General features: G+C 44.3%; 1 protein-coding gene across 6 annotated transcripts in view; it reads right to left on the reverse strand.

Moving 5' to 3' along the window:
- Positions 1 to 24,900, reverse strand: part of GRHL2 (grainyhead like transcription factor 2) — a 156,605-nt gene that overhangs the window by 74,199 nt on the left and 57,506 nt on the right. For all 6 annotated transcript variants that reach the window (XM_004580643.2, XM_058668579.1, XM_058668575.1 and 3 more), the window contains exons 5-7: positions 16,815 to 16,870; positions 13,326 to 13,482; positions 3,873 to 3,984 (exon numbers count right to left, since the gene is read on the reverse strand). In XM_004580643.2, the coding sequence (XP_004580700.1) occupies positions 3,873 to 3,984; positions 13,326 to 13,482; positions 16,815 to 16,870 (325 nt within the window). The remainder of the gene's footprint in view (positions 1 to 3,872; positions 3,985 to 13,325; positions 13,483 to 16,814; positions 16,871 to 24,900) is intronic.

Raw genomic sequence — 24,900 nt, forward strand, 5'->3', positions numbered from 1 at the left:
TTATCCTGGGTACCACCAAAAGTGAGATGAAAAAGCACACAACCCTCCCCAACTGAGCTGCATGTCATAGGAGTTTGTACAACCAGGCCACAAACCCTTGCTTTCACAAATCGGACCTCAACTTGGTTTCTAACTCCAGCTTCAAGTTCACTTCCTAAAGAGGTTCTGATGGACTCAACCAGAAAAGCGGTTGGTGGAGATTTGCAAATTGCAGACTTCTAAGGCCTGACTTGAAAAATGAAATAGCGGAAATAAGTTGACATCTTCCTTTTTTTTCTTTGGGGAGCCATTCAAAGGCACTCAACCCAACCTAGTAAACGCATCCCATATGCACTCTCCAGCCTGCCCGGATCCTCAGCCCAGGAAAATCATCTGCAGCCAACGGGGCGGCCTCCTGACAGTTCTCAACCCCACACTTCAGGAACACTCCAGATGATGGTGCAACACACAGGGGCAGGTGCCCCTACAGCACCAGTTAACCTTTTTTTTAAAGATTTATTTAGTTTTATTGGATTTAGTTTTATTTTATTTAGATTTATTTAGTTTTATTTATAGAAAGAAGGAGAGACGAAGATCTTCCTTCTGCTGGTTCACTCCCCAACTGGCCACAATGGCTACAGCTGAGTCGATCCAAAGCCAGGAGATTCTTCTGGGTCTCCTACGCAGGTGCAGGGTCCCAAGGCTTTAGGCCAGGCTCTACCGCTTTCCCGGGCTATAAGCAGGGAGCTGGATGGGAAGTGGAGCAACTGAGATGTGAACAGGTGCTCATATGAGATCCTGGTGCATGGAAGGCGAGGATTTAGCCACTAAACCACTGTGCTGGGCCCCGGCTAATCTTCATATGTAAATGATGCTTACAGTTCACCAGCAGAACAGATGGCTTGATTTCCCACAGCTCCCCAGTCACATGTAACAGAAGATTGAATTATTTCATGTTTTGGCTTATCTCTTTTATCTGCTGGAGCAATCTTCATGTTCAGGTTAGGGGTCATACATGTGTTTCTGTATATACATACACTCACTTAGAGGAACTGTATAATGGAGACTAGCATACCAAGAAGTAAAGATACAGTACAGTATGCATCTCCTCTCTTGAATAAAAGGACTCCCAGTGAAACTGAAATGTATCTTGACAATAGGATGATAGATTTCTATCATTGTCTATAATTACCCAGGTCATAATACATTAAAAATAGTATAGTGATAGACTGGTGACTGTCATTGAGGAACTGTGCTATTGTAATAATATAGGAGGAATCAGTGCAGGGGAAGGACTGAAGGGAGGGTGGAAGGGGAAATCCTTCAGCTGACTGGAAAGTATCATAAAAAATAAAAATTAGGGCCCGGCGGCGTGGTCTAGCGGCTAAAGTCCTCGCCTTGAAAGCCCCGGGATCCCATATGGGCGCCGGTTCTAATCCCGGCAGCTCCACTTCCCATCCAGCTCCCTGCTTGTGGCCTGGGAAAGCAGTTGAGGACAGCCCAATGCTTTGGGACACTGCACCCGCGTGGGAGACCTGGAAGAGGTTCCAGGTTCCCGGCATCGGATCGGCGCGCATCGGCCCGTTGCGGCTCACTTGGGGAGTGAATCATCGGACGGAAGATCTTCCTCTCTGTCTCTCCTCCTCTGTGTATATCTGGCTGTAATAAAATGAATAAATCTTTTAAAAAAAATAAAAATAAAAATAAAAAAAATAAAAATTAAAACGAAATATACTAACAATTCAAAAAAGAGAACACATGTTCCATTTGGGGTTGGCTGAATACGTTGGTCTCCAATTGGAAGCATTAAGGCCCGGCTAGCCATGAAGATACTGAATAAAATCACAAAACTCAACATAAACTATGTGGATATCTGTGTGTATACTTACATGGGGTGTGGAGTTATACACAGAAGGCAAGTCTGAAGACAGGCAGGAAGGTGATAAAGAAGACAGATAAGATCTGAAGCCTCAGAAAAGAACCATGTACTGATATCAAGGTTGAATCAACAGGTACGCTGGTAAAAGGCCTTTATAATCAGCCTTATTTGGACCCAGTCCATATTTCTCTTTAATTGCTCCTCTCATTTTCTTGGGTAATAATTATAAGGCTAAGTTTTCAAATAAAATGAAATCGTTCCTCTGCTTTATGCAGGCAAGTTGCAGGGCAGGTTAAGGCAAGTTTCCCAAACCCCTATCCTGGGCAGTCAGTCTTGGGCATACAGTGCAGCCAACTGGGTTAGGGAGATGGTCCTTAGCCCATTTCCCACACTGAGCAGTTGAGGGCAAGCAACTTAAAAGAAGTAGGTCCCTGAGCCTCGGTTGGCCCCAGTTTCCTTATTTATTAGATAACGTATGTATTTATGTGTATGTATGAGTGTGTGTAAGAAAAAGAGAAACAGGAAGAGTAAGGGGGAGGAAAGGGAGGAAGAGAATAGAGAAAGGAGAGCAGGGGAAAAGGGGAGAGGGAGAGAGGAAAAGGCAAGCGAGAGATGGAAAGAGAAGGGATGGGGATGTGGCTTAACCATGTTGCAGTACAAACCAGTAAGTCATTTCAACATGTTGAATGTTCAGCCTCCATCCCTAATCTCATCAGTAACTGCTCTGCCATTTGGTCAAAGGTTCCTAACCCAAGCAAGATGGAAGATCTGATAAAAGTTCCCTCCTCAATGTGTCAGAAACCAAAGCCACATTCTTGCATTGGCTCAGTAAACCCTTCAGACACCTAACAGAAAACTTCCCTTCACTGTCACTTTCTAGGACTGCAGTTTCTTGGCATGAAAACTGGGGCAAGGAAGGCTGTTGGCCTGTGAAAGGGCTCTCATCTTAAGGACAAAACATAGATAAAAATGCTGAAATTACTTAGAAATACACTCATTCCAGTCCGTTTTTAAGACCCGTTGCCTGCCTTTCCCTGATTTGTTGTGTATTCCAGAGGTTGTCTCCTGCAAACTGCACCATTCAGGGCGATTTTGCCCTCTTGCTTCAGGTTCAATTTGGTCACTGGGAGGCACGGGAGGGATATGGGGAGGCAGGGAAATGCCGAAGAATTCTCTCCTTTTCCCTCTTGGCACCTGCAGTGTCTCTGGCAACAATTCCAATTCCCATTGGAGAACTGCTCCCTCTGTGGTCCCAGCTCCTGCTGGGTGGCTCCTCTAACACCCACCTGCTCCTCCTCCTCCCTTTGATGCTCAGTGCTTCAGGTAATAGCTGGGTTGCCTAACTGCGCCTCCAGCCTTTCCAACCTTGGCAACAAATCCCTTCCCTTGAATTACCTGGCATGAACTCTGCTTTGCCCACTGGACCCAGAGTGATGCCACTGTTTTCAAGAGAATGGAAATTGCATTTGGGGGTGCACAGACTTCAGACCATAATCCAGGCATATTCATTCCCTCTTCACTGGCAGGGAAGGTCTCTAACACTTGCTTTGCTTAACAACTAGTACTTCTTGCATTAGGTGTTTTGGAATGCTAGGAATACTGGCTGGAAAGCTAAAAATGAGATGTCTCTATGCAGTCGCGTGACCTTTGCCAAGTGCGTTAGCACCACATGACACTGACTCAAAAGCTCACCTGGTCTGCTGAGTGCCTGTTATGCTCAAGCAGGGAAAGCATCAAAATGTGATTAAAGACACCGACAGTCACTGCAGATTCAATTACACTGCTATGACAGGCGACACAGCTGACTATCTAGCAGCAGACAATGCTTTTTTACTCTTGGCTGAGCTTGCCTTTGCATGGGTGATCAGATTTGTACCAAATGTGTTGGCACAGGAAGCGTGTGCAGACTCTCATCTAGCGCATCGGAAGAGCTATGTGCTGTGCTGGGGCTCTCCTAGGCATTGTGACATGTCACTTGAACAAAGACCATGCAGAGAAGGCCAGGTGGACTCACCAATGTCGAGGACCCTTTGTTTGGCCGTGTGCTGCCGGGAGTGCCAGTACTTCCAGTATTTCAGCTGTTCGTCTCGATTCTTGTCTTCACTGAACACCACCATCACCACGCTCTGCAGAGGGGAGAATTGTGGGACTCAGTCTGTGCTAATTGCCTCCAGGACCTAGTCTGCCTGCAGTTCTGCAAACTCTTACCCCCCAAATGTGTCCCTGTGATCTTGCTTTTCTTGCTCAAGAGCAGCCCAGTTGAGCTCAAGGGTAGGGTTGTTTCATTAGCAAAGGGGACTACATGCTTAGGGGCAGGTGTTTGGTCTGCAGCTAACATACTGCTCAGAATACCTTGTATTGAGATGCCTGGAATTGCATCCCAGATCTACTTGGAACTCTAACTTCCTGCTAATGTACACCCTGGGAGGCATCAAGTGATGCTTCTAATACTTGGGTCCCTTATACTCACATAGGAGATCTGGGTTTAGTTCCAAGCTCCTGTCCTGGCCAAGCGCCAGCTATTTCAGGCATTTGGGGAGTGAACTAGACAGACATCTGTCTCAATCTCTTCTATCTTTCAAATAATTAAAAAAAAATGATTGGCAAACGAGATCTCTCTCACACACACAGACAAGTTTTGCTAGTGGACAATATCCAGATTAACCAGTTACAAAATTCAATTTTCTGTGAAGTCACTAGAAATACTTAAAAATTACTTTTTTTTATATTACATTGAAAATAAGTACACTCTGGAAATTTTATGTCCTTAGAGAACTTGGTGTCATTAATAAAGAAACAAATAGGGCCCGGCGACATGGCTTAGGGGCTTAAGTCCTCGCCTTGAACGCCCCGGGATCGTATATGGGCGCCGGTTCTAATCCCGGCAGCTCCACTTCCCATCCAGCTCCCTGCTTGTGGCCTGGGAAAGCAGTTGAGGACGGCCCAATGCATTGGGACACTGCACCCGCGTGGGAGACCCGGAAGAGGTTCCTGGTTCCCGGCTTCGGATCGGCGCAGCTTTGGCCATTGTGGCTCACTTGGGGAGTGAATCATCGGATGGAAGATCTTCCTCTCTGTCTCTCCTCCTCTTTGTATATCTGACTTTGTAATAAAATAAATAAATCTTTAAAAAAAAAAAGAAACAAATATCCATTTCTGGCTTTATGACATGTGTTGGAGTGGAAAAGCAGAGGCTATATGACAAATATTAAGGACCTAAGGAAGATGCTGAATACATTTCACACTGATAAACATAGACCTAAACTAAAATTGCCAAAACATAATGTAATGTAGGAGGAGGTTCATAACCTAGAAGTTAATACATTAGTTACAACCTACGTCACAATACCTTGGTTGGATGCTGGGCTTTGGCTGCTGACTCCAGCTTCCTCCTAAGCTCACCCTGTGAAGCAGAGGTGAGAATGCAAGTACTGGGGTCTCTGCCAGTCACGTGGCAAACCTGGGATTGAGTTTCTGACTCCCAGCTTGGACCCATCCCTGTCTGTTGCAGGCATTTGGGAAGCAGACCCAGAAGGATCTCTCTATCCACCCTACCTCTTCTTTGCTCTTTCTCTGCCTCTCAAATAAATAAGCGTGAATGTGTTGTAAGAATGACATTCAGGGGGCTCGGCGGCGTGGCCTAGCAGCTAAAGTCCTCGCCTTGAACGCTCCGGGATCCCATATGGGCGCCGGTTCTAATCCCGGCAGCTCCACTTCCCATCCACCTCCCTACTTGTGGCCTGGGAAGGCAGTTGAGGACGGCCCAAGGATTTGGGACCCTGCACCCATGTGGGAGACCCGGAAGAGGTTCCTGGTTCCCGGCTTCAGATCGGCACAGCACCGGCCGGTGCACTCACTTGGGGAGTGAATCATCGGAAGGAAGATCTTCCTCTCTGTCTCTCCTCCTCTCTGTATATCTGACTTTGTAAAAATCAATAAATCTTTAAAAAAATAATAAGGCTATTTATAAGTTAGAACTGAAGGGAGTTTTGGATTCCTATTTCAACAAGATAGGATTAGTTTCTGAATGTCATTCTTTTTTTTTTTATTTTTATTACAAAGTCAGATATACAGAGAGGAGGAGAGACAGAGAGGAAGATCCTCCGTCCGATGGTCCACTCCCAAAGTGAGTGCAACGGCCGGTGCTGTGCCGATCTGAAGCCGGGAACCAGGAACCTCTTCCGGGTCTCCCACGTGGGTGCAGGGTCCCAAAGCCTTGGTCTGTCCTGGACTGCTTTTCCCAGGTCACAAGCAGGGAGCTGGATGGGAAGTGGAGCTGCCGGGATTAGAACTGGTGCCATATGGAATCCCGGTGCGTTCAAAGAGAGGACTTTAGCCACCAGGCCATGCCACTGGGCCCAAATAGCCTTATTATTAAACATATTAGTTCAGTACTACTTATAAAATCGAAACAATACCATAAACAAAGTCTCTTAATTACAACATCAGATATACTCTTTCTTTTACTCCATATCCAAAATTCTTACTCTTTTCCAGAAGCATATTTAATCAACTTTCATTCCTTAAGATCTTCTTTATAGCAGTTTATAAATATTTAGTCAATCTACCTGATTATTTATAATGATTTAGCTGATGGCAAGATTTTCCCACAAACTTTGAACTCAGTTGGGTTGGGAACAGTAACTGCTGTTTATCAAGGTAGCCCTGGTGCCTGACAAATACTAGTAAAACAAAGGAACCTGTTCTGAAAAAAACTACACTGAAGTTTGGGTACGTGTTTGACACAGTGGTTAAGACAGCACTCGGGACACCTACATCCCCAACGAGTTTGTCTCAAGTCCCTGTAATGCCACTTCTGATACAGCTTCCCACTGATGTGGGTCATAGTTCAGAGATCTGAGTACCTGCCACCCATGAGGGAGACTGGGATTGAGTTCCAACCAGGTCCAAGCCCTGGCTGTTGCAGAAATTTGAAAAACGAAGTAGTGGATAGAGGATCTCTTTTGTCTCTCTATTTCAAATAAAATGAAAACTAAGAAAAATTTTATTAAGCACTCCTGTGGCAGAGCATGTTAAGCCACCAATCAGTACTCCCATTCCCCAAATTAGAGTGTAGGTTCAAGCCCTGGTTACACCTGACCTAATTCCCTGCTAATGCACCTATGAAGGAAGCCAAGGTGATGGCTCAAGTACTTAAGTCCCTGCAACCCACAAGGTAGATCCAGGTAGATTACTGGCTCTTGCCTTTGGTCTGATCTAGCCCAACAATTGCAAATATGTGGGAAGGGAGCCAGCAGTTAGAAGATTTATCTGTCTTTCATATTCACTCTGCCTTTCATATTCATTAAGTCATCAATAATTTATTTTTAAGATATTTTTGGTGCAAACTCTGAACCCCTGGCAAATTTTTTCACGAGACACTAGTTTTTCCATTAAAAATAACTAATTTTGAAATGCCGTCTTGCATGGATAGTTTGTAAAACTTTATCAAACATTCGCAACAAAAACCAGTCCACAATACGGAATGCCAAGGCGAGGTTGCCTGTACCAGATGTGACTGCAGCACCCAACCAGCACACGTGAAAACAAGGAAGGGAGGGGGCAGAGCCAGCAGGGGGAATAAAGCGGGAGGTTCCCTTGCTGGACAGCTACTCCCACTGGAGAGCGTGAGCTGGAATGGGGGCAGACCAGACTAAGCAGGGTTACAACACCTGTGCGCCTCTTGTGCACTAGATCAGGGAAAAGCCAGGCTGGGCTGATTATTCCTACTGGTGCAAACAAAATTAGAGTGGGTGAGGGTTGTATGGGTTTAGCCCCAGCATAAGCTGGCAGAAGCTGGCACTGGGGGCTAAATCTGTCAAGTCAAACCACAGAATTACCTGGAGAGTGTATAATCCAGGAGTGGGAGCGACCAGGGAGGGAAATAGTGGGCTCCTCCCTCTTGAGTTACCACTGCCACCGGAGGGCACGTAAACCAAGACAGCGGCTGGGATGGCCAGACAGAGAGGCACCCAACAACATCCGTGAGGGCTTGATTGTTGAGCTGGTTAGATGGATCTAAGCTTCAATACCCATCGACATGTACGAGAGCCAAATGGGATGTGGGACATACTGGAATAGTCTGCTACACATACTGGCAAACTAGGGTAGGGGGCGGGCCTGGTGGGGGTTATTGTGGGCCTCTCTGATTTGGCTGCAGCTCCCACTTGTTTATGTGAGGGCCGAGTATGTGCTGGGCAGAACCAGGCTGGACTGCAAACACCCATTGATTCCAGTGGAAGACAGGGATGGAAACAGAACCAACCCAGCAATGGCAACCACCAGCTGATCGGGGCAATGGACTGTGCCAGGCCCTGTGCTTGCTAGTACATACAAGAATCTGGTCTGGGAACATCTCAGACAAAGTTTCTTTGGGGATCTCCCCAATCGAAATGACGGACTCAGAACCCTAACCAAGAAAAGACAGAAGACAGAACAAGTCAATCAACCACCTCAGCTATATGTTGGCAGCGAAATACCGGGCAAATGGAGACTCTATGATGGACTATGTCAGTCAGTGGATTCTTCAACGACCTCATCGTGTTTGGAGTGGCGAGATTGGCAGCAATTCATAACTGGTGAACTATCAAAACCACTAGAGCAAGTATCTCTGAGCATGCCCTGCATCTGGGACCTGGGGTGGGTGGGACACTGGGTGGGCTTCTCCCTCAATATCTCCCTTTACCTCAGATACATGAAGGAAACAATATGGAAATAATAGTCTTACCAACTTTCCTATAGCCCTTGAAACTTTTTACCCAAGTAAACTATGTAAAGATTGTCAAAAATAAAATTAAAAAAGGAAAAAAAAAAACTTTATCGGACCAGTGGCATGACCTAACGGCTAAAATCCTCGCCTTGAACGCACCGGGATCCCATATGGGTGCCGGTTCTGATCCCGGCATCTCCGCTTCCCATCCAGCTCCCTGCTTGTGGCCTGGGAAAGCAGTCGAGGACGGCCCAAAGCCTTGGGACCCTGTACCCTCGTGGGCGACCCAGAGGAGGTTCCTGGTTCCCGGCTTTGGATCAGCGTAGCACCAGTCATTATGGTCACTTGGGGAGTGAATCATCGGATGGAAGATCTTCCTCTCTGTCTCTCCTCCTCTTTGTACATCTGATTTAGTAATTAAAAAAAAAAAAACCTTTATCAAAGATTCATTTATTTTTTATTGGGAGATTTACAGAAAAAACAAGAGACAGTGAGAAAGAATCTTTTGTCTGCTGCTTCACTTCCCAAATGGCTACAACGGCGGATGCTGAACCAATCAATCTGAAGCCAGGAACCAGGAGCTTCTTCTGGGTCTCCCAGAGAACTTAAGCTATCCTCAGTTGCTTTCCCAGGCAAAAGCAGGGAGCTAGATGGGAAGTAGAGCAGTTGAAACCTAAACCAGGAAGCATTTGGGGTGCCAGTGCCACAGGTGGAAGATCAGCTTGCTGCACCAACACCTGGTCCTACATTGAAAAACTTCTACCACCACAACAAATTTGGTTCTAGATTCTTAAAACTTAAAATATGTTGCTATCCAGTGATGGTTATCAACTCAAAATCTAGCTCATTCCTAATGTTTGTATGAACATTTTTACAAAGAAACAATGTTATTGAGGAAAGCCTGGTTGAGAAACCTGTAATGAACTGTTGAAATTCTCAAGCACCCAGAACATGACCAGAACACGAGCATACATGAGTGGCATGAAAAAGTACGATTGAGTCCAGCTCAGTAGCCTAGTGACTAAAGTCCTTGCTTTGCCTTGCACACTTTGGGATCCCATATGGGCACCGATTCTTATCCAGGTAACCCTGGTTCCCATTCAGCTCCCTGCTTGTGGCCTGGGAAAGCAGTCGAGGACGGCCCAAAACCTTGGGACCCTGAACCCACATGTGTGCCCCAGAAGAGCTCCTGGCTTCGGATCAGCTCAGCTCCAGTCATTGTGGCTGCTTGGGGAGTGAATCAGCAGACAGAAGATCTTTCTGTTTCTCCTTTTCTTTGTATATGTAACTTTCCAATAAAAATAAATATTTAAAAACCAAACAAAAAGAAACAAAAGGTGCTATTCACCACCGTGGCAGGATCCTGGGCCCAGCCACCCTGCCCTGCTCCAAGCCCTTTTGGGTGCAAAAAACTTTAGAATCCATGCATAGTTTTCTCCCTCATAATGTACATCTTCCTTAAGCTTTTTGCAAACCTCTTGTATACATAAATATTTACTGTGTGACTCGTTAGCGTTCTATCTGTCTCAAAATAACACTGAAACTTTTTAAGAATAGCATATTTTTAGTACAGAAATATTTCTTAATCACTCAAGTTTGAAATGATCATCATCAATACAGGCTTTGACTGAAACTTAAACTCCGTCTTCCGAAATCAGATTTGAGAGAATGCAAGTGCACCTGTCTGTCTTGAAGTTCCCAGAGAGTCAAGAAGTAAGAAATGTCCACTGAGGGCCCGGCGGCGTGGCTTAGCGGCTAAAGTCCTCGCCTTGAACGCACCAGGATCCCATATGGGCGCCGGTTCTAATCCCAGCAGCTCCACTTCCCATCCAGCTCCCTGCTTGTGGCCTGGGAAAGCAGTTGAGGACGGCCCAAAGCTTTGGGACCCTGCACCCATGTGGGAGACCCGGAAGAGGTTCCTGGTTCCCGGCTTCAGATCGGCACGCACCAGCCTGTTGCGGTTCACTTGGGGAGTCAATCATCGGATGGAAGATCTTCCTCTCTGTCTCTCCTCATCTCTGTATATCCGGCTTTCCAATAATAAAAAAATCTTTAAAAAAAAAAAAAAAAGAAATGTCCACTGAGAGGCCCCTGCTTCCTTCATCAGAGTGTTAGATTGAAGTCGCGAAGACTATGGGCGCGTGGAGGGATATCAATTGCTTTAGTGCTGCATAAAGGAATCAAATTACCATATTAAGTTATTTCCTACCATTCATACACAGTGAAACTTCCGGAAAAGTTTCTGCACCCTGAATAGCCACCATTTGCTTAGGATCATAGCAATGGTGTTTAGGAGTTCAACTTGTGCTTCGTAGAGACAAGATTTCCTTAAAAGCTAATTTGCAGAGTGGTTGTGTCATGACACAGCAGGCTGAGCCGCTGCCTGGGATTCTCACATCCTGTATCAGAGTGCTGGTTCAAGTTTCAGCACCCTCCATTCTGAAAAATCTTCCTGTTGATGTGCCTGGGAAGGTGTTGGGTTGATGGGTCAAGTGCCTGGGTCGTGCTTGGGTCCCTGTAACAGAATGGATTTCCGCATTCTTGGCTTGGCCTGTTCCAATCCATGCTATTGTAGTCATTTGGGAAGTGAGCCATCAAATGGAAGATAGTCTTTGTCCCTTTCTTTTCCTGCCCCCTTTCAAATAACTAGATTTTTTCTTAAAAACAAATGAACCCTGGCAAAGTAGCCTAGTGGCTAAATCCTCATCTTGCATGTGCTGGGATCCCATATGGGCACTGGTTCTAATCCTAGCAGCACGGCTTCCCACCCAGCTCCCTGCTTGTGGCCTGGGAAAGCAGGACAGCCCAAGGCTTTAGGACCCTACACCCACAGGAGAGACCCGGAGGAAGCTCTTGGCTCCTGGTTTCAAATCAGCTCACTCCAATCACTTAGAGAGTGAACCAGCGGACTTAAGATCTTACTTTCTGACTCTCCTCCTGTGTATGACTACAGTTAAAAAAAATGCACATAGTGTTTTCTTACCAGACACCCACATACATAGCAGGGTACAGCAAAAACTATACTGAGTCCCTCCAACAGTAGACCCTAAGCTAACATTTCTCAGCCTTCCAGCCCTCTATACTGTTTAACACAGCATACTTTAGCAGGGATGAGAAATATTCAGACATTTATAACATCATTTACATGCTGTATGAAAATATTGACTTAAAAATTAGCCTACTATAGATCTCTTGAATTTGGGGTACCATATATAATTGCTTTGGTAGGACCAGATGAAATCTCTTTTTTTTAAGTTTTTTTTTTTTTTTTTTTTGCAAAGTCAGATATACAGAGAGGAGGAGAGACAGAGAGGAAGATCTTCATCTGATGATCCATTTCCCAAGCAACCACAACGGCCAGAGCTAAGCCCATCTGAAGCTGGGAGCCAGGAGCTCTTCCAGGTCTCCCACACGGGTGCAAGGTCCCAAAGCTCTGGGCCATCCTTGACTGCCTTCCCAGGCCATAAGCAGGAAACTGGATGGGAAATGGGACCACCAGGATTAGAGCCAGTGCTCATATGGGATCCTGGCACGTCCAAGGCGAGGACTTTAGCCGCTAGGCCACGGCACTGGGCCCAGATGAGATTTCTTAAGGTCCCATAAGTCCCACAGCCTAATGGTCCCCACCTTGTTAGGACATAAGAAAGTTCAATTCAAGAAGTTGATCACCTGTCATATATTCTGGCACCCCCAATTTGTAGCCACATAACTCTGGCCATTTGTTGGCTTCTGAAAGTCCAAGATCGGTAATATTCCAAAAACACAACACAACAGCACCCAGTCCAGAGCCTGGCAGAAGCAGAGACTCAGTAAACCTGAGCTGCAATTCAGTGACTCTTATATTGACATTATCGTCCTCCCTGGTCTTGGCCAGAGAGGAACATACCGATTCTCCTGATGCCACACGGCACACCAGGCACCTTTCTGCCTGCAGCCATGCGTCGAGACCTGGCCCTACGTGATTGGATGGGGCTGCAGGCTCCAGCGTGGTCTGAGCACACCATGTTGTTTGCCTCTTACCATTCTGGAGAGCTTAGGAGGAGATAACCATGAACAAAATAGCTCACATCATTTCACAACCAAATAGCAAAGTCCTTCAGAGCTGTGCTATAATTCTCCTTTTCAATGAAGAATGGATTAGCAGCTCCCTCCCTTTTTGGCAGAAGGGGAGCTTGCCAGCAGCTGGCAGGCTTCCAGAGCAGTGAGCGAAGGCTCCACTTTCACTTCCCACAAACAGGGTGAAGGCTCTCGGATCTAGAGATTCCTCCTACTTTACTCCCAACGAGCACCACACCTCGCCCCCTGATTCCAGACTGAGTTATGAGCTGCAGAGAGATTTTTAAAAATGTGGCCAACTTTCTGGGGAGTCAGGATGCATGACCGTTCACCTTAACAGAACACAGCACAGCTCCAACTCACCCACAAATATATTCTGAATTACATCAAGTTACTTGAAACACCAAGGTGAACTGATGAAAAACAATGATGAGGTAGCACATAGGCAGGGAATGAAGCAAGGAAAATTCCTTGGATTCAGTCAGAAGGCATGTTCCAACCACAGGCCTTTCCTGGGGTTTATTGGTTACTGATTAAAATGATAAACTACAAGCCGATACATTCTCTTGCTTTCACTCTCTGACACTGGTACTAGAATTATTTATTTTGGAATTCCACCCCCCCAAACCCCACCATTCCCCAAAGCTGCAAGGCTTGCACTCCACTAGCGATCCCTTCCACTTTAAGAAACAAAGGCTCTACCCTGACTTTGCTGATGGGATGTCGGAAGCATTTGTTGTCTCCAGTCTCACTGAGCGTGATGGCGTAGAACTGTCCTTTGTTGAGGTAGGTCATGGGGCCCTCCCCCTGCTTCTGGCGGAGAGATTTGGTAGCTTCCAAGGTGTACTGAAACGTGCCACTGCAAGCAGAAAACAAACACCGATCAGATTTGCACCTGGGACACTGCTGCCCTCCCTCCCTTCCAGCTTACTGCCCATAGAATTCTGTATGAATATTAACCAGTGTTTACTCGATTTAAGAGACAAAATACAGCATATGACAAGACGAGACTAGGCCAAAGGTTATGGCCGTACAACACACACAGCATTCCTCAAGAGTGCCCCATAACATAAGCCATCTGGTTTAAAAGGAAAACAGTCATGATGTGGTGACAGTCATACCAGAAAAACATTGCTAAACCTTAGCTGCCAGCCACCCCATGCCTGGAGCTCAAAAATTAGTGGAATTAACTACTCAGTTTCATTCAAACAAGTCAAATGCATAAATACTTTTTGTTCAACTGATGTATAGACCTAACTTTTTTGGGAGGGGTGGGGAGGGAATCAAATGAAGATAGTAACTTGCTTCCATACCCATTCTTTCCCAGAATAGAACAATGTGTGTCTGTGATTTATCCACCCTTTAAATAAAACTTACAAAACCAAGAACAACACATGTCAAAGCGTAAAAACTGAGAACCTTGAGAATTTAGTGTCCTAAAAGGACATGTTTGTTGTCTCTGGCTTCTTGTTTGCAAACCTGCAGATTCACAACAGATTGTGTTAAATCAAGAGTTTCCAAATGGCAGCCCACAGGCCGTGTGTAACTCACCACCTGTTATTGTCAATGAAGATTTATTGGATCACAGCTCTGTTCGTTTGTGTGCTTGCCATCTATTGGCTGCTTTCACACTACAGCAGCAATACCGGGAAGAGTGACAGGCACGGGAGCCTTTCCAATCTAAAGTATTTCCCTTGCAGCTCACTACAGGAAAGGTGTGCACACCTCTGCTCTCTGTTAGCATGTTTAACATACACTGTCATTTACACAAACACCAATTCTTCTCAATACCACAATCACTTTTGCCTTATGTTTGTTCAGAAATACGTATGTCTGCTACACTGCAAGATGACACACAGTAAGAAACACAACAATAAACCCCGTACATTTTCTGAATCATCAGAACCATTCCACTGGGCCTATGCTTTTTTCACCACTGTTTCATTTCCTAACCTTTGGAAGGCTGAGGACAAACATGGTGAGTACAAAAGAAGGCTTAGGAGTTTACTTACAGCATAAGGGACTCCTGCTTTCTATGTTAAACATTGTTATGACGGTTCATTAATTACTATAATGAGAAAAATTTTAAGGGACAAAATGACATTCCTCTGGTATGAGGATAATCTCAGACTGATGTCAATCAACTAAGCAGATTCTAAAACATTTGCCTTAGAACAATGTGAGACAATAAATCATTCAAGATAGAACCAATTTCCTTGTCATTTTGCCTGAAAAAATCTACTTTAATACAGTTGCCATTGAATTACAGCATTTTAGATCAGGACAGGGCATTAGGAATCAGCTGGACCACTTAGCTGTACATTCTCAAGGGCACAGACTCCACCAACTGCTTAAAAATACCTAAGTACAACTGTGAAACCTGCTTGCAGGAAAAGGCACATAAGAGCACAAACAACCCTTAATAAAATTTCAGGATTTGGGCCTGGTGTAATAGCCTCGTGGCTAATCCTCACCTTGCATATACCAGGAATCGCTATGGGTGCTAGTTTGTGTGCCAGTTGCTGTACTTCCTATCCTGTTCTCTGCTTGTGGCCTGGGGAAAGCAGTAAAGGATGGCATCCACATGGGAGACCTGGAGGAAGCTGCTGGCTCCTTTCTTTAGATTCGCTCGGCTCCGATCATTTTGGCCACTTGGGGAATGAGTCAACAGACAGAAGATCTTCCTGTCTCTCCTTCTCTCCATATATCTGCCATTCCAATAAAAATAAATGAATCTTAAAAAAAATACAACTGTGCACTTCCTCCCAGGAAAAGGCACATAAGAACAGAAATGACTCCTGATAAAATTTCGGGATTTATATCCTATAAGGCAGTCTATAATGCAGGATCAGAACCCAGGATTTGCCCATCTTCCTCATCTCACAGTTGTGGGGGAGTCAGAGCCAACCCATTCCACTGAGGAACAGCAACCCCAGCAAGAACAGTCAGGGTTGTGAGTAGTAAACTGTTCATCTGGTAGCTGAGGACAGGCCACTCTGGATGTGCAGTATGAAAATTCCAAATACATTTTGACACCTGCTTGGAAAGCCATCCTCTCCACATCCCCGAGCACATCATATTCTTATTAGGATGATCAGGACATGGTAACTGGGAGCAAAATCCTGCAGCAACAAGAGGACTTCTGGTGAAGCCAGAGAAAATGGAAGAGTCACACATGTACAAGCAACATGGTACCAATAATAATAATAATAATTAAAAAAGAGGGATCAGAGCTTAGAGGGTCCTAAGCACCTTTGTAAGGAACTGGTATTTCATTCTGTCTGAAACAGTGAAATCCTGGCAGGTCTTGTAAATGGGAGAGAAACTCATCGCTTGCTATTGTTTTTTCTAGACATGACCACAGCTAGTGTCCTTACAATACTACCCAAAACATGTTTAATCTCCTTTTCCTTACAAAATGTGTTAGCAACCCTTCAAGATCCAGTTCAGACGCTCTGGATAAAAGGATGTTTTTATCCCTGTTCCATACCACCCAGGGTTTTCGGCTCACTCAGCTTCTTAGAATAAGAGTCATCACTTAGAAAACATAATATAATTTGCCTGTCATCACATGTGTCTCCCCCCAAAATTGAGATTCTTGTCAGAAGAGTTCATATCTTATCTTCAATCTTAGCACATTGCTGGTACAGGAGAGGCTCCTGCGTGCAGGAGAGCTGGTAGCTACGTGCAAAGTAGAATGGAAGGGAAAGACAGGCCTGGAAGGGAGATAATTCGTATTGCAACATGTCAGGAGAAAGTTGACAAGAGTAGGTCGGAAGGGACATGACAGGTAGCCCCACAGAAGGCAGGCAGACCCTCCTATCTCCAGCTGGGTTCCCGCAGAGGATGCGTATCTCATGAGCCACACCAACAAGTGGGAGATCAAGTACAAAGCAGGGGGAGATGGAGGGAAAAGACAAAGGGTAGAACTTCACATGTGTTTGGTTGGAGGCACAGAAGACTGAGTTTTAGAAGAGTCCCTGAAAGTGTCTAGTCAAAGGAATGAAGAAAAAGCACTGGCTCCCAAAATTTGGCTTAGGCCAGAAATAATGGTACAGGTGTCATTTGTATGCAAACAAGAGTCAAATGCCAATGGGACCAAATCATTCTATTTGAAGTGTACTAAGAAGAAAAAGTTCAGCAACAGAACTTGGAGGTCCACTGGAAAGGTATTATCTCCTGGTAACATACCTTGAAGTCTGGTCATACATGTACTCCTCAGCCCCAACTGAAGCGCTCCGAAATTTCTGCAAAATTCAAACAGTCAAAGTTGAAACACACAGGTGAGTAATCAGGTTCAAAATTGTTATGTGTATCCTAGCCATTTTATTGTGTCATTAGAAAGAAAAATTATATGGTATCAAGTGTTCCACCCCAGTGAAGAGTTACCATTTCCTTACAAAACTCACAGACCACCTCCACACTGAAAACCACACTCAACAGAAAACGCCTTGGTGCTTTGCATGTTACACTCACATATTCACAATATTCTTTCCATTTTCCGTATCTCCAATTCTTACCGCAAATGTCCCAAGGATAAAGTTCTAGCTCCTTTTCCTGTCCTCCATGTGAAATGAGGTAATTGCCATATATCCTCAACTGCAAAAGGTCTATTTACAGTGAATAGAAGGACCCAATGGGTCATAAAATGTCAAGAATGGTCTCTAGTGTACACTGAACACTTGCTACAAAGCGACTTCAAAAAGTTCATAGAGAATGGAATTAAAAGATAAGTTTATGTTGACACAAAACATTTTTGGAAATGATGCTGGTTTTTTTTTTTGTTTGTTTGCTTGTTTTAAAGATTTATTTTTTATTGGAAAGTCACATATACAGAGAGGAGGAGAGACAGAGGAAGATCTTCCATCCGATGGTTCACTCCCCAAGTGAGCACAATGCTGGAGTTGAACCAATCCAAAGCCAGGAGTCAAGAGCTCTTCCGGGTCTCCCACGTGGGTACAGGGTCCCAAGGCCTTGGGCCATCCTCAACTGCTTTCTCAGGCCACAAGCAGGGAGCTGGATGGGAAGCAGGGCCACTGGGATTAGAACCAGTGACCATATGGGATTCTGGCACGTGCAAGGCAAGAACTTTAGCCACTACGCTATTGTGCCGGGCCCACCATGCTGTTTTTATACAGTATTTTCCATGACACTTAAAAAGCCCCTCATAAATGTGCCCCAAATATTAATAAGGAACAACAGTTTGACCATATTCAACACCTTTGCCAATCTACTTATCATAGTACTCTGATACTCATTTTTTGGAGGCAATTCCAAGTTTTATAACAGGTACACCAAGAAGCTTGAATACAATTGTTACAACATAGTACAAATAGGATATACTTGGCACATTTTACAGCCTTTTCAAAAAAGGATCACTTAAAGCCTTCTAGGTGGTTTTAAGAAACAACATTCTTGTCTCTCATTGCTACATCAGAAACTTCCATTTTCTGATCAGCATCTCAAGGGTTTTCTTCCTAAGGAAAGAGTTTCTCAATTATTAGCTAACAGGTCTTTGCAGCCCCTGACCACCATGTCCAGAACTTACCATACACTTATAATATAATCTCTATGTACCAGTTTATGATCCTTCTTGTTATCCAGGCTAATTCCTTGAATTCAAGAAGTTCAACCCAAATGACTCCCATAAACACTGCACAAATATTTGTTGACTAAATGAGTCATCTAGACAGAGATTCAATGACACAGATTTGTGTTTCTTCAGTAATCAACCAGCAAAGCAATCACTGGGTATTCTCTGGGACTTTGCCATCTACATGGTGCCAAAAAAAAAGTACAAAAATGATACAAGACACTGTTCTGTCCTCAGAGACATTTTTAAGAAGTTGGGAGGATAAGGTAAATTCACATGAAAAACAAACTAAAATAGAATAAATAACTATTATAAAAGTTTATGGTGATTCATCCATTCATCAGGTCCTGATGGGAAAAACAGAACACAAAAGACATTGCCAGGAAAAGAAGACCTACACACCTGTAAGGAGGCTGAGAGAGTATGAATGCTCCTCTACCCCTCGGAAGTTAAAGAGAACCAGGATGAAATGAAGGAACTGAGAAAAAGAAATCTAGGTGAGAAAAGACTAACTTGGGTCAAGAAGAATACACACATGGGGCCAAGAGCACAATACTGGGAGGGGTGTTTGGCACAGCAGGGAAGATACAACATGGGCCATTTCATGCCATAGATCAAATGCCTGGCTTCAGAGGGCATTCCAAATCTAGCTTCCTACTAATGTGAACCCTGGGAGACTCTGCTGGAGTTCTAATTGACTACAGATTTCAAGTATTAGGAGAGTGAACAAGTGGATGGAAGAAGAATTTCTCTTTTTCCTGTTTCTTTGCCTTTCCAATAAAAACGAAATTAATTTTTAAAAGATTTATTTGTTTTTATTGGAAAGGCAGATTTACAAGGAGAAGGAGAGACAGAATCTGCTGGTTCACTCCCCAAGTGACCACAGTGGTCAGAACTGAGCCAATTCAAAGTCAGGAGCCCGGAGCTTCATCTAGGTCTCCCACTTGAGCACAGGGTCCCAAGGCTTTGGGCTGTTCTTGACTGCTTTCCCAGGCCACAAGCAGACAGCAGGATATGAAGTGGGGCAAGCAAGACACAAATCTGCACCCGTATGAAATTCCAGCACACGTAAGGCAAGGATTTAACCACAGAGTCATCATGCTGGGCCCAAGAATAAACATTTTTATACAAATAATATAGAACGAGCCTGACTATAAAAGGTGAACTTGGCCTTTGCTGCCCATTATAATAGCCACTAGACACATGTGCTATTTACATTTAAGCATAAGAAGCAAAACAAAGTTAAGCATTCAGTTCCTCAACTAGCCATATTCCAACTTCAAATTATAACCTGCTGTTGCCATGTTGTACAAAATAAGAAAATTCCCATCACTGACAATGATCTATTAGAGTAGATCTGAGAAAAAAAAAAAAACTTAATAGTAATCAGGAAATTTTGGACTAGAGGGTAGCATGATGACCAAAGCATTAAAGGAGGTGATAGAGAGGTGTTTTCAGGATCTCTGTTCAGAGACCACAACAACCAAAACCAACACAGCTGGACTGAACCTACTGCCCTGGCCTGGACTCCATCATCCTGAGCTTACCTAAGTGGAACAACAAACTGGACTTGTAGGTGCAGTGGTTCCAACCCCTAGGTGACATGAAAAGGTTTCATACTGTAAATATTCAAATTCACAGAAACTGCCAACTGTGTGCCAGATCCTGTTCTAACGAATAAATGAATGTAGGCAAAAATATAAAAATTCTAAAACAGGATATATGCTACAGACATGAATATCTGCTGTTTAAACCTGATTTTAAAAACTTCCTCTTTATTACAATTTATTCCTTTATATGTTTCCTTAGTTCCATATACATGAAAGGCATAGAGGGAAAGATTCTTCATCTATTGGTTTACTACCCAAATGCCTGTAACAGCCAAAACTGGGCCAGTTTAAAACCAAGAGCCAGAACCCACATCGGGGAAGCTACATGGATGGCAAGGGACCAATGACTTGAGCTCATCCGTGGCTTCCAAACATGATTATGTGGAAGTTGGATCAGAAACAAGCAGACCAGGACTCGCCTAGATCTCCAGTGTGGGATACAGGCATCCCAAGTTGTGGCTTAATCATTTGGGCCACAATAACTACCCCCTTAAAATTTTTCTTTTGTTCTATTATCTTTATAACTTTATACAAATTAAAAGGAGAAGCCAGCAGGAAAACAGATAATCCTTTAGATGAAATGTGATTACTAGCTCAATTCCATGACCTAAAATGATTCAGAATCAGAACCAAAATACTGGGCCATTCTGGCCAGCTACCAAGCTTCCACAACTACTAGGGGATACATTTTTTAAAAAGATTTGTTTATTTTTATTGGGAAGTCTGATAGAGAGAGAGGAGGAGAGACAGAGAGGAAGATCCTCTGTCCGTTAACTCACTCCCCAAGTAGCCACAATGGCCAGAGCTGAGCCGATCCAAAGCCAGGAGCCCGGACCTTCCTCTGGGTCTCCCACGCGGGTGCAGGGTCCCAAGGCTTTGGGCCGTCCTCAACTGTTTTACCAGGCCACAAGCAGGGTGCTGGATGGGAAGTGGAGCTGCCACGGCTAGAACAGGCACCCATAGGGGATCCTGGCGCATGCAAGCCAAGAACTTTAGCCGCTAGGCTAACATGCTGGGCCCTACTATGGGATATTTTAGTGTTACTACAGAATGACAAAGGATAGACAGCCAACAGCACTGCACTTAATTGCTATCTGATATAATACATCTATAAATTTCTTACTTACTTGGACTCAGTAAAGAGACAAGTACAATAACATGTATTTGATAAATTGTCCTTGAAGCACCTTAGGTATCAGGCAATCTTAACTCATTGGAATTTAGAGTGGTGGAAACACTAGCTCTTCTTGCACAGAGAGGAGACAGCTAACAAGAATCTACTGTTAAAAGGCAATAATCTTGGGCCTGGCACGGCAGCCTAGTGGCTAAATCCTCGTTTTGCATGCACCAGGATCCCATGTGGGCGCCGGTTCATATCCTGTCCTCACCACTTCCCATCCAGCTCCCTGTTTGTAGCCTGGGAAAGCAGTAGAGGACAGCCCAAAGCCTTGGGACCCTGCACCCACGTGGGAGACCCAGAAGAAACTCAAGGCTCCTGGCTTTGGATCGGCTCAGCTCTGGCCATTGTGGCCACTTGGAGAGTGAACCAGCGGATGGAAGATCTTCCTCTCTGTATGTCCTCTTCTCTGTAAATCTGCCTTTCCATAAAAATAAATAAATCTTAAAAAAAAAAAAAGACAACAATCTTTTCAACTGCGGGAAATCAGTTACAATTTGAACCCAGACCTGATCTTTGGGCAGTTGTAGATAAATCAGTGAATGAGAATTCTCACTCTATTTCTTTCTCTCATAATAACTAAGATTTTAGAATTTTAAAAAATGAATCTGTTAGGTACTTTCCAAGATTTGGCTTGATGCAAAAATCGATTAGTCAAGTGATAGAAATTTGGCAATGCCATTCCCCCTCCAAATGTTTAAAATCAACATAATGGAATTGGGTGTATTAAACACAAATAAGGCCATGGTGCAATTTAGCACATGAAACAGTTTTTTTTTTTTATTATTTTACTTGTTAGATTTGATGGGAAAAGAGACAAGAAGTTACCAATCATGTTGGACAGGGTTTAGATATAGAAGAAATATTTTATTTTTATATTCTGAAACTGGAAAACTCTTATGATCATATGCTTGTTAGCAAACAATCTGGCAATAAATTATTGCTCTCCCTTCTAGATTCTCTGTAATTATGTTAATTCTGTAGATGGCATGCCTTGGTTTTAATTGTGAAATACACAACAGAAGTATCTGTGCTCACTTCAATAATTCTCATTTCCTGAGCATACAGGAAGACTCAACTCAGCAGCTTTCTAGCAGTGAGAGTGATCCCTGGGCTCGTTCCGGCCTGTGAACATGATCAGAGAGCAGGTGTGACATTTTCCAGATCAGTATATTTATGAGACACCAGTTCCAGTTCTTTCTTCCCCTGCTGGGGATTGTGGTAGTCAAGATGAAGAAGGCCCAGCATCCTGCACCATCCACTGGAAGAGAGGTCCACCTTTGAACCAAATGAGTCCTTACTTCTCCTTTCCTCCTACACCACTGCCAGTAACCAATATAAAATTTTGGTACAAAATAAGTGCATTCTCATGATTTCTCATTCCGACTCTCTCTGTTCATGTAATTTTCCAGCACATATTCTTTCTTCCTGAAGTTTAGTATGTCTCATGAAACCATTCCAGGTCTTTGTGTATAAATAAGTATCACAATATTTTTTTTTAAAGATTTATTTATTTTATTACAAAGTCAGATACACAGAGAAGAGGAGAGACAGAGAGGAAGATCTTCCATCCGATGATTCACTCCCCAGGTGACCACAACAGCCGGTGCTGTGCAGACCCAAAGCCGGGAACCAGGAACCTCTTCCAGGTCTCCCACACGGGTGCAGGGTCCCAAAGCTTTGGGCCGTCCTCGACTGCCTTCCCAGGCCACAAGCAGGGAGCTGGATGGGAAGTGGAGCTGCTGTGATTAGAACTGGCGCCCATATGGGATCCCGGGGCGTGTTCAAGGCGAGGACTTTAGCTGCTAGGCCATGCCGCCGGGCCCAAGTATCACAATCTTTTAAAAAAAATTTTTTTAGATTCAAAGGCTGATTTACAGAGATAACTCGAGACAGAGAAAGAGATCATCTATCACCTGGTTCATCCACCAAATGGGCACAACAGCCAGAGCTGAGCTGATCTGCATCCAGCGCCAGGAGCCAGGAGCTTCACCTGGGTCTCCCACATAGGTACAGAGGTCCAAGGACCTGGACCGTCCACTGTTGCTATCCCAAGCCACAAGCAGGAAACTGCAAGGGAAGTGGAGCAACCAGGACTAGAACCGGTGCCCACATGGGATGTCAGTGGCTGCGGGAGGAGGGTTAGCCTGTTGAAATACAGTGCTGGTCCCCCCTCCCCCATTCCAAGTGTTAATTACTAGAATTATTTTTATCAAATATGCTCTCAGCTTATGAGATCTGTGAAGTCTGGCAAGGTTCTTCACATCTCTGATCCTTTATCAGCAAAATGGGAAAACTAACATGCCCCTTGTGGAATTGTGGGAAAGGCTAGCATAGCAATGTGTGAGCCATGGTACCTGGCATAAGATATCAATTGGGGATTGGGTACCACCATGATTTCTCTTCACACATATAGCTAGATAGTAACTATTGTATGTCTAACATTCAGTATATGTCAACAAATACCTGTCAAAAATTATTACAAGAGAATGTGAAATAAAAATCTCATAAATTAATCCATGAAAAAAATGTATATGCTACCACTGTTTTAAAAATTCTGGCCTGGAAGACTCAGTGCAACAGTCTTGTACTTGCACATGCCAGGATCCCATATGGGTGTTGGTGGCCTGGGAAAGCATAGAGGACCACCCAAAGCCTTGGGGCCCTGCACTCGCGAGGGAGACCCAGAAGCTGCTCTTGACTCCTGGCTTTGGATCGGCTCAGCTGCAGCCATTGCGACCATTTGGGGAGTGAACCAGCAGATGGTAGATCTTTCTGTCTCCTTCTCTCTGTAAATCTATTAAAAAAAATAAATTAAAAAAATAGAAAATCTAGCCTAAGTGCAGATACACTGAAGCATGCATCTTTGCTTCTTAATAAAAGCTTGACTCCCAATGAAACTGTTGCATATATCTCAACACTGGAATCCTGGACTTTACACCATTCTCTGTATCTACAATGTCAGGAAACACATAACTAGAAGAATAATGGACTTGCAACTGTTTTTTTGAGAGACTAAACTATTGTTACAATATAGGGGAAAACAGTGGAGGTAGAGGGAAGTGGAGAAGGATGGAAGGAGAAATCCCTGAGCCTGAGGAACTGTATCACAAAAATAAAGAATTTTTTAAAATTCTATCCTAGGGACCAATTCTGTGGCAAAGCAAACCAATCCTCCACCTGTGGCATCAGCATCCCACATGGGCACCGATTCATGTCCCAGTTGCTCCACTTTCAGTTCAGCTCTCTGCTTGAGGCCTGGAAAAACAGAGGATTATGGCCCAATCTCTTGTGCCCCTGTACCCATATAGCAGGCCCAAAAGAAACACTAGGCTTCAGGGCCTGGGACAGTGGCCCAGCGGCTGGAGTCCTCGCCTTGAATGTGCCAGGATCCCATGTGGATGTGAGTTCTGGTCTCGGCAGCCCCACTTCCCATCCAGTTTCCTGCTTGTGGCCTAAGAAGGCAGTCGAGGACAGCCCAGGGCCTTGGGATCCAGGACTTACGTCAGAGACCTTTAAGAGGTTCCTGGCTCCTAGCTTTGGATTGGCTTAGCACCGACCGTTGCGGTCACTTGGAGAGTGAATCATTAAACAGAAGATGTTCCTCTCTGTCTCTCTTCCTCTCTGTATATCTGACTTTGCAATAAAAATAAAACAAATCTTAAAAAAAAAAAAAAAAGAAACTCTGGGCTTCAGATCAGATCGGCTTAGCTCCAGCTGTTGGAGCCATTTGCGGACTGAATCCGAGCGAAGAAAGATCTCTCTTGTGGTCTTTCCTTCTAACTCCACCTTGCAAAAATAAGTAGGTAATAAATACATAAATAAATAAATTCTAGCCTAAAATTTAAGCAAACTGCTCCCTGCCCTCCTACCATCTCCCAAACAGAAGAATCAGTG

Source organism: Ochotona princeps, chromosome 9 (genome assembly GCF_030435755.1).
Source record: "Ochotona princeps isolate mOchPri1 chromosome 9, mOchPri1.hap1, whole genome shotgun sequence".
In the NCBI taxonomy this organism is placed as follows: Eukaryota; Metazoa; Chordata; class Mammalia; order Lagomorpha; family Ochotonidae; genus Ochotona; species Ochotona princeps.